Genomic DNA, 10605 nt, shown 5'->3' with positions numbered 1-10605 from the left:
AGAGTTTTGCTTGGGAAAAACTACTTACAAATATTTATTAATAAAAGTTCATTTGCCCAAATTACCTACAGTCCCTAATTAAAATCTGAGGTTTATGCACTCTATTTCTCAATAATAAAGATCTCGTAGTTTCTTGGGTGAAATTATAGGCTGATTATTCAACTTACTACTCAGCATGTGTCTATAATGTCCAATAATAACTGCATTGTTTATCTTTAAAAGAATATGCTTTAACAGTACCCACCTCTTGAATTACCAGTAGGATTTTTAAGAATCCCAAATATAAAGTGTCTGGGTTGCAAAATTTTTCTTGATGGTTCCAAACCTAACATTTTAAGTAAGCTGAAGCTGTGCAGTTCCGCAGACCTGTCAGCTGTATTTCATGGTGGAGTGTGATGCTCTGTTACTAAAAATCGCAAAGAAAAACAAACAAGGGTGAGAGGCTTATGTGCAAAATCTTCCTTAAATGATCTCAACGTGTGGGGAAGTCTTTCTACACTTTTTAATTGTGTATTCATAAGACTGTCACCATTTGACATGGAAAATGTTTTTCTAGGCCTGCTTGTTCTGCTGCAGCAGCGGCGTGATGGCGGGCAGGCACGTTTCTTCTGGGTAAATTAAGGTCACAACGGGAGCTGTTCTTAAACTGTCCTTGATACGGCAAAGAGAAAAAAAATCAAGTAACAGAAACATTTTGTATTATACATATAATTAAAAGATCTTGTCTGTTATAAAAATCATTTTGTCATTTAGATATTTTATCCCTATTTGTAAAAAGGTATTGGCATTAAAATTCAGATGTTCTTTAATTAAGCTAGAAAGAACGAAATGGAATTAGTCATACCAAAAATAACCATGAGGAATGAAGGAAATAATTTACCCTTTTCTGTAAAAATTCTAGTTTATAGATCATTCTGTAATTTAAAATATGTGCATCATACCAACTTAGAAAGTATGGGGGAAGGGTTACCCATTTCCCATGTTCACAAATAATCACATTTGGAACGACTGTAATCAAACATTTATTTCCACGTTTGAATCATATACAGTGAACGATTCATACCAATAAGAACAAGTTCTCACATCTTTCACTGCAGGGCGTGGCCTATGCATCATTTGTTTTGTTTCTCATTTACTGATGTAAAGAACCTTGGACAAAACAGAATACAAACATAATCTGACACCGTGACATCTCTTCTTCCTCTTGTCTTGCCAGCTTTCTGATTTTCCCACAGGGTTATCCAAGCTCCGCGAAAGGCCAGTATTCACTAGGAATGGTCTGTCCAAATGACAATCTATGATACTTCCAATGAAAACAGGCCAAAGATGCAGACCGTGGTAGAAATCAGGATAGTAACACCAATGTTCATAGTTTAGGCTCTCTGATATTCTACTAAGGAACAACAAGAAAAAAAAAACCACATTGTTTTCAATTGCATACTCTTTTGAATATATAGTGCTGTAATAAGGGGCTGTGTGTGTACTTGTGTGCAGGACTCATGGAAAAATCAAATATGTTTCTAACGTCTCTTATGTAACAGAATATGCAGTAAGCATCAGTTCACAGCTTGATTTTATTTTACCAAGTATAGTTGCATTTTTAACATCAATAAGTTCAATGGCTTTTTCTTTTAAAAAAAGATACACATTTTTCATGATCCAAAAATTATTCCATGTAGTTTCTTTAGCAAATTTATTTGTAATTAATTTTTCATATCTATGGGAGAATATTTTTCAGTAATAACTCATATTTTCTCTCTATAAATACCATCAATTTTTTTCATGATTATTTTTGGGTAAACAGAAAGATGTACATTAGTGGCAGTTCTTTAAAAAAAAAAAAAACATGGAATTTTAGAACTGAAAAGGATTTGAATATCATCAAATTCTACCCTCCTCCTACAGATAGGAAAGCAGATTTTACATGGCACAGGAGGAGTGAGAACCCTCTCCACGCCGGGCCCTCTCCCCGGTCCCAGCATGGATTGTACCAGCCAGGACGAAGCAGGGAAGACAAGGTCACGCCCCAAGCCTCGCTTGGTACAGAAATGCTGAAAGGAGAAAGACAAAAAAAAAAAAAAAAAAAAAAAGCCTCTATTGTGATTTCATTTTAAAGTTTTCACTTCATAAAGAATACTGAGAATTAATGCCCAATATTTCCCTCTTAAATGAAAAAGGGGAATGCCATTTCCTTCCTCATGTTATATAGAATATTTTGTAGACCAAGTTTTAACACAGCTAAAAAGCAGCAAACAAGTCTGCCGGTACAAACGCTTCACGCCCTCTCTTTTTCAATGAAGCACTGTGTCGTAAGAAACTTTTCAAACGAATAAACAAGTACTGGCTCCCTGTCTCAGTAATTAGCAAATGAGCACAAGGTTGTAACACAAAGGCCTGAACACGGGGCCCTCAGGTTGGCGGTGAGCTGGCGGGTGACAGGCTGGGCGAGAATGACACATGTGCAGCACGGTCTCCAGCTTCACGCGTGCACCAGAAGGATGAGAGGTCTGGACGTCTGCGGCGTTAGACAAACAGCCACAGTGAATACAGGGATTTGAAGCTGGTTGGGCTGGAAACATACATGCAGCCTAGTAATAAAGAAATGGCCCTGATGTTCACCGTGGCTTTGTAAAACACAAGATGGGGACCGGGCAATGCCTGCCAAACGCAGAAGAAAAGCAGGTAGGGGCTCCCATGCCTCCAAGCTTCCATGGGGCCAAAATTAAACAGCGAGAGCTGGAAGACAATTGCTTTTTAGCCCTTTAGCAGTACTTATTAATTAGCTTAAATGTTAATGCTTCCTGTAATGAACTTAGAAATGTATTTAAATAATTTTTAGGGATTGTTGGCATTTATGATTCTTTGATACACAGTCCACATCACCACAGTTGGCATCAGAAAGCAGCAAACACCCAGGCTTGCCAAGCCAAACACCTCTGATCTTACCTCTGGAAGTATTTTTGAAATACAAGAAGTAAATCCCTTTTCTCCTGCATTTTAGTTTATATTAATTACTTTAGATGGCTGTACATTTTTTGCTAATTCCTTACTTTAAAAAAATTGAATTTACTATCTCATTTAGTCAGTTCACATTTTATAATTTCTATTCTAGCACTGAAATCTACATGGTTTGATTTCTAAGGCTTACAATATCTGCTGGAAGGTTGGCCTGGATTGGTTAGTTTAGTGGTTAGTACCTTTATCATTCCTTAAAATCCACCTGGCACGTCCCAGGTAAAAATTACTGTAGCTTCTAGGTTATCAGTAGTTATTCATTTTAAAAATTAAAAAAAAAAAAAGAAAAAGAAGAAATTGATTACATATCTTGAAATCCAGGAGCTATGAAATCATTCTTATCAAATGTTATCAGTGAGGTAAAGCTTATTTTAAATTAAGGACGTTCTCCATCTGGAATTAAGCTTTGGAGCTGCCATCCATGAACTCACAAAGCTGCTGCCGCTGCCACACTGTGAGCACCGTCCCACCCACTCCTGTCCTGTCATGTGATTTGATGCACATCTATTTGTTCAAGCGACCTGAAAAGCCGGTATTTTCGCTTCATGCTGACAATGGGAAGGCAATTCCGAGTGGTCATTTTTGGGCACTGCGGAGTCTCTGATATGTAGGAATTTTCTACCACATCTTCTTCCATCATAGATGTAAAAAGAATCCACAACTAGGAGGCTGAATTTTATTTTGGAAAAAAGCAAAAAATAAAAATTTCAAGACCAATCAAGATGCATTGAGACACTGCTTAAATCTAAGCTGCCACCCTGTGTTGACGTTCCTGGTGGAAATACCACGGATACACACCCACCACAAATGACCTCCTCAAATTCCACTTTCTCCATGAGAAAAATCAAGGAACGCAACTCAGAAATAACATTACATCCTGCATTTTATTCAATTCCATATGACAAAAATAGTAACCTAGACTAAGACATCCATTTCAATCAGTAGATGTGTCAAGCCACAAGATTTAATAATAAAAAATATTGGGTCTAGGTAACAATCCCCAGCTGCTCAGAGAGGTCCCAGCCCCGCATGGCATTACAGTATAAAAATAGTGTCTCTCTTCACCATGCAGAGGGATGGCCTAGCCCTGCACACAGGAGGGTCAGTCTCACTGTACCTTCATGAGCCATCTTATTTACAACACTTTACATTTCTCTTTAGTTATATACACATCCTTTTGGGAGAAGAGAGAACACTATATGGTACCAAATACTAACCAAAAAACAAACAAACAAAAAAACCACACACACACACCAAAAAGGACACAGATAAATAATGAAAACATTCAACTGCTGAAACACAGTGACCTTAAGCCACCTGTTTTCTCTGCCTAATGCTTGAGACACCCCGAGCCCTCATCCCGTGAGAAGAGGTGGCATGGTGGGGCGAAGTTACATCTCATCACCGTGGAAAACAGAGCTGTAGAGTTCAGTGTTCATTTCCAATAGAAATAAACAGCTAATGAGTCTTTGATACTCTTTTTGTTTAGTGACACGCTGGCACAAACAGCCTATCCTCTTACAATGATTGTTGTTGCTGCTGTGGTTGTTAGGAGAAGATTGTTCTATTTTTCTGTCTCGACCGAGAAGACTTCACTGTCTGATTCTTTCTTCAGGGGCATGCAACTCCTTGCAGTTACCCAGCTACCAGAGCATCTCTTGAACAATTTTGTTGTTGGAAGTTCATAGTGTCAGACGCCAGCACACTTGCAACGCACGAAAATGAGGTAGTTCACGACGCCGTGTTTGCGCTGCCTCGGCCGCCCCAGCCTCCGGGCCCTCCCGGCTGGATGCAGCAAAGCCATCAGCGCCAGGCTGTGTTCTGAAAAATCAGAGGACACTGTGCTTTGCTTTCATCTGAGAAGATAATAAATAAATCAGGAACTCGGAAAATTTCAAAGTCATGACTGATTGTACTGCCTGATACTTGCCATTTCTCTTGGGTTTACTGTCCACGTGACTAGTGCCACCAGGCAGCCACAATCTTGTCTGTGGGTGAGAGAGAGAGAGACAGACCCGCTTACATGAAAATCAGACCTGCAGAAGGTTCTCCTAGTCCCTTCCTGGCTTGTACTGACGTCATAGTCCTAGGATGAATTCACCAAGGTGTCGTTAGGGGGTGGTCACAGTTTTAAAGTGGGCTTTGTAGAAAAGTTAAATAGATCATTTTAATTTAAGAAATGGCAGGCCCTGTTTTACTGAGGAGCTGACAAGTCTTGGTGGCTTTTCTTTTTAAGTGGCATAGATTTCTAATATTGTTTGACCATAAGACAAAACAAGGAACTGTAACAGTTTTCCCATTTTCCTTAAACTGAAGTACTATTTATAAAATACTTTACATTTTTTAAAATTTTCAAATTATAGACAAACCTCCCTAATACAAAATACTAAAAGTGCAATAGTATAAATTAAGAGTTTGCAACCACATTATACAAACACTACCTTTTTATTGTACAGCTTTGATAATGTGAAATATTTTCTCACAACTGTTTATAATGTTGTGAGTCATTTATGGTGATGTTTGTCTGTAACTCGTTCCCCAGTTATTGGGCTACAGACCACACTAGAAAACAACTGTCCACATAGCAGCTACAAACATTTAAATTAAAAAAAAAAAAAAAAAAAAAAAAGGCTTATTACTGACAGGTACTTGCAGACAAAAAGCATGCTATCTTTCCCAACAGAACTTCACAATTTTGCCTGCATTGAAATAATCCACTTATTTATAGTAAAACAAATCTTGCTTAAAAAAAAAATCACATAGCCAGATGTATTCTGCAGTACAAAAGCTTCGTTTAAGGTCGGGGCTATTATACTGTGTGTTACCCGCATAATCTTAACATTATAAATACTACAGACGAAGATAGTGTCATGATACACAGCATTGGGAGTACTAAACCACGTCTTTAACATGAAGAGTTCTAAAAAACATCATTCAAGTGTCTAACTAATTCAGACGAAACCATCAAATGAGTTTCCCTGGAATACCGCAGAGGACCCCTTTCTCCCTCGTAGAGATTATTAGGTTTCAGGAGAAAGGAAGTGGACATGGTCTGAACTCTTTCTGTTCCTAAGGCGGTTTTCCAAGCACTTTTTTTTGAAGGAAACTTATTTAAAAGATTGCAAAGTTCTCAAGAACAGTCAGGCTTGCTGTTGAAGGGAGCGCCATGCAGCACTTACAAGACCACCTCTCAGCAGCCGCACAAAGTGTTTTCTGCTATGGGTGAAAGTGTAATGAGAACTGAGGCAAGAAAGGTCGGAGGCCTGATGCTCCAACTTCAACACGTGGGCCTAGGCAGGCCAGATGAGCAAGTCACTGGCTAGTTGATACCAATCTCCTTGTTATCCTCGATAAACCGTGTGAATGGGCGGCTGGCTGCTGTTTCTGAGCTTGCTTTGTCCAAGCTGACGATGGGTGGGCTACTGCCAGTGCGCGCTTTGTCCATCCCACTGGCCATGGTGCCCAGAGGTGGGAGGGCGCTGCCCCCGAGACTCACGGGGAGCTGGGGGATGCCTCCGTTCTGGATGACGGAGATCTCGTTGTTCTTCATGGCGAGCCCGTTAGTGATGGCTGCAGCATACTGGTTCCAAAAACTGGGGTCGACGTTCATTGCCCGAGCTGCCAGGTCCTTCTGGAACATTTCAGAGAACTTCAGGGCATCACCCCCTAGGAGAGCCATGGGGTTCTCCACAGACAGGCGGCGGCCGCGTCTCGCGGGGGCGTTATTCCACATGTGTGTCCCCATGTGCACCTGCGCGAGACACGGAGACAGCCCACGAGTAAGCGCCCAGACACGGAGGCAGAGCTGCTCCACTTCCACCGCAGCAGACAGAGGTCCACCCTGCTCCCAAGCGCGACTTAGGGACAACAAAACACAGGGGGACTTTTCTGGGCACTTTATATTTCTACATGCAAATATCTTGTTTTATTGAATACAATGAGCAAAACCAACAAATATAAATTAGTGAATGCGGTCTTTCAGTTGACAAACTTTAGAGTAATTTTCCCCTAAGGTGTAAAACCCACATGGCCACCCGGAGAATGTTCTGGAGCTTGAAGGGTCCGGGTCTTGCTCCTTCACTTGCCCAAGCCCTGGCTCCCTTCTGACCTCTACTGTCCCCCACTTTGCATCTTCTGCTGCTGGGACTCTCTGACTGTGCCCCTCTCCTCTTGCTTTCTCTCAAACAAGGAAACATTAATTCTAGAACATCCCAGGGCCACCTGCGGCCAGTAGGCCCTGGGGGCAGTTCTTCTCCAGCCCATGCACACCAGGTAGAAACCACAGGCATCTATCTTTGGGCTGTCTGAAGAGGCTGCCGGAACCCAGACAGGCTGGCTTTGCAAACGTGCACTTCACAGACAACAGAAAGCAGCCATCAGTCAACACAGTACAAGGCACAGGCCTGAGCCACCCAGTACTCCTCACACTCCCTCTCTACCGCTGCTGCTGCGATCTCATACAGGAACACAGCACAGCGCTGGCTCCTCTGCCCCAGCCAGGAGCTTCTCACCCAGTGCTCCTCCCGTGGGCCCTCTTGGCAGCCACATGGACAGAACGACAGGGCCTGTTGAATGGCCTCGCCTTGGTACTGCTTGTATTACATGTCAGGTTTAAAACCAAGTTTATTTTCTATCAGATTCAAGAGGGCTTCGGGCCCTGGACTGCCCACCAAGTTGCAAAGTGAGCGTTCTCACCCCTAACGAATGCCTAACCTGGCTGAAGCCATCAGAGGCCCAGCTGCACGTGATCCCTGGGAGAGGCCCAGGCTCCTGTTCCTCCCACAGCCGATTAACAGGATGTAGTCTAAGTGTGTGTGCACAGGGACACACACACATGCCAGACACCACACGACATGCACATTTGCACACGCACGTTATACATGTATGGATACATTACATACACCCACACATGGGGCACCTACACATGCACACTCACACACGACCCATACACATATGCACACACATAGGTACATGCTACTCACCCACACGCACACCTGACACACACATATCACACCCTACAACACACACACACACCACGCACACACACCCACACGCGTGGCATCTTATCCCCCTGGCCAGGATAGGAGCAGGACCTCGGCCGCTGTGTCTGCGGCAGGTGATGGAGAAAGCCACCGTGGCTCGGCCGCACCACAGCCGGGGCTGGAGCCTGCCATGCTCTTACCTTGAGGTTGCCCTTAGTGGTGAAGGCCCGGCCGCAGATGGTGCAGCCGAACGGCTTCTCGCCGGTGTGCGTGCGCTCATGGATCTGCAGGGCGCTGGCTGAGGAGAAGGTCTTCCCGCACGACTGGCAGTTGTGCTGCTTGGGCGTCCGGCGCGGCGGGGGGGCCAGCATGGGCGCCAGGCCTGGGCCCATCACTGTCTGAGGCCCGGCGGGGACCTGGATGCCCGCGGGCAGCGGGGGACCCTCGCCCAGCGCCATGGCCTTGCCGTGACCGTTCACTTCCATTTTGATCATGGTGGGTGCGGCGCTGGAGACCAGGCTAGGAGTGCTTTGGCTGGGACCTAGAGCAAAGTTGGGGTCAAATAACTGAGAAGGCAGCTCTTTCAATCTGTGTGTCAGTAAGTGCTGTTTTAAATTACCCATAGTGGAGCACCCTCGCCTGCAGAGCGCGCAGACGAACGGCCGCTCCTTAGTATGGCTGCGGTAGTGGATTTCCAACGCGCTCTTGCAAGCAAAAGGCTTGCCACAGACACCACACACAGTGCTGGGACACTTACCCCGCTCCCTGCTCAGGAACAGCAGGCTGAAGGGCACCTCCTCCTTGACGCCCGCGCGGCCAGGGGCGCCTCCGCTGCCCGGGGCGGGGGCCGGGCTGTCGGGCCTCTCGGTCTTGAGCGGGATTTCCTGGGGCTCCTCCGGGGCGCCCAGGCCCGGGGACTTGGAGCGGAAGCTCTCGCCATTGCTGGGGACCGGCGACAGGGCCTGCGAGGACGAGGACTCGGACAGGGCGGGGCTGCCCGCGCTGCGGCTCTCCAGGTCGCCCACGGCCGACGAGGAGTCGTTGCTCAGGCGGTCACTCTCCCCGGACCCGTTCTCCACGGACTTGAGGCCGGTCAGCTGCTGGCAGCTCATGACCGAGTCGATCATCTTCATCTGGTTCTCCAGGGCGGCAATGCTGGAGATGACCGAGGGCGGGGAGGGCGGGCAGGACCCCGCGTAGGACAGGAGCGGCTTGACCGGGTCGCTGGCCGCGTCCTTCAGCTCGGCGTCCTCCTCCATGGAGTTCTCGTCCATGTCGTCATCGTAGCTGCTCAGGGTCTCCGCGTTCTTGTCGTCGTAGGCCAGCTCGGAGTCCATGGCATCCTGGAAGCCCTCGGGCAGCGGCGTGTTGGGGATCTGGCCGCCCATGTGCATGCGGATGTGCTGCTGCAGGACCACGGCGTTGGTGAACTTCTTCTGGCAGATGGGGCAGGAGTGCTGCACGCGCAGGGGCGGCTTTGCACGGTGCACGCCGAAGTGCGTCTTCAGGTTGCCCTTGGTGGTGAAGGCGCGGCCGCAGATCTTGCACTTGAACGGCCGCTCCCCCGTGTGCGTCCGGTAGTGCATCTTCAGCGCGCTCTGGCAGCTCAGCACCCGGTGGCAGATGACGCACTGGTTCGGGTCCGTCATCTTCTTGTCGATGTTCTCTACCAGCTGCTGCAGCTTTGAGGTTTCCGACGTTTGCATCGAGTCTAGCAGCCCCCCGAACGGAAACTGGGCCTTGAACTGCTCGGAGACGGCGGGCAGTCCGGGGCTGCCAAGGCTCGTGGGTGCGCCGTCCACCGATGTGGGTGTAGCGCTGGCCTGCGCGCCTACGGGAGCGTCCCCGGCCCTGGCGTTGGTGCAGGGCAGGCTGACGGGCTCGGCTTTAGTCAGGGGCGGCCCGCCAAGGAGCGGCTGTGGGGACTCGGCGGTGGCCGACACGCCAGACTCCGTGTGGTTGAGGCCTGGGGACAAGGAGGCGCACTCGCTGGAGGCGGGCGAGGGCCTCTGCGGGGAGCGGCTGGCGGGGGTGGCGCTGGGGGAGTCGGCGTAGCCGTGCGCGCCAGGGACAGTGGGCGGCAGTTGCAGTCCCACGGACGTGGGCACGGTGGGCAGCACGGGCTTGCTGTCCAGCCAGGTGGTCACGGGCTTCTCGGGGGGCAGCGACATGCCGTAGGGGATGCCTGAGCAGGTGGGCACGTTGTCCAGGTACTCAGGGACCGGGTAAGGGTTCATCTGGATGTGGGGGTACTTCTCCTTGTGCCTCTGGAAGTGCACCTTCAGGTTGCCTTTGGTGGAAAAGCGATTCCCGCAGATGTTGCACTTAAAGGGCCGCTCGCCTGTGTGCGAGCGCAGGTGGATCTGGAGCGCGCTGTCGCTGCCGAAGACCTTGGCGCAGAAGCGGCATTTGTGCTTGAAGAACGGGTCCTCGGCGCTGGCCTTGGGCTCGAACACCGACACATTGGGCGGCTTGCCCTTGCGGTGCTTCATGAGCGCGGACAGCGGGTCCAGGGCGTTGGCCGTGGCCGCGATGCTGACCAGCGGGTTGGGGAAGATGACGCCGCTGGCGGAAGTCTGAGGTAGAAGCGGGCTTGGCAGGCCGGGCG

The 10605-nt window shown here is 47.8% G+C and overlaps 1 protein-coding gene across 1 annotated transcript in view; it reads right to left on the bottom strand.

Moving 5' to 3' along the window:
* Positions 1-1006: 1006 nt before the first annotated feature.
* SALL3 (spalt like transcription factor 3) overlaps positions 1007-10605 on the bottom strand; it is a 22407-nt gene continuing 12808 nt past the window's right edge. The window contains exons 2-3 of the mRNA XM_024235814.3: positions 8198-10605; positions 1007-6766 (exon numbers count right to left, since the gene is read on the bottom strand). The exon at positions 8198-10605 is cut by the window's right edge and continues 954 nt beyond it. Of these exons, the coding sequence (XP_024091582.3) occupies positions 6335-6766; positions 8198-10605 (2840 nt within the window). The 3' untranslated portion in view covers positions 1007-6334. The remainder of the gene's footprint in view (positions 6767-8197) is intronic.

Source organism: Pongo abelii, chromosome 17 (genome assembly GCF_028885655.2).
Source record: "Pongo abelii isolate AG06213 chromosome 17, NHGRI_mPonAbe1-v2.0_pri, whole genome shotgun sequence".
Classification (NCBI taxonomy): domain Eukaryota; kingdom Metazoa; phylum Chordata; class Mammalia; order Primates; family Hominidae; genus Pongo; species Pongo abelii.
This window is presented reverse-complemented; position numbering and strand designations above follow the sequence as displayed.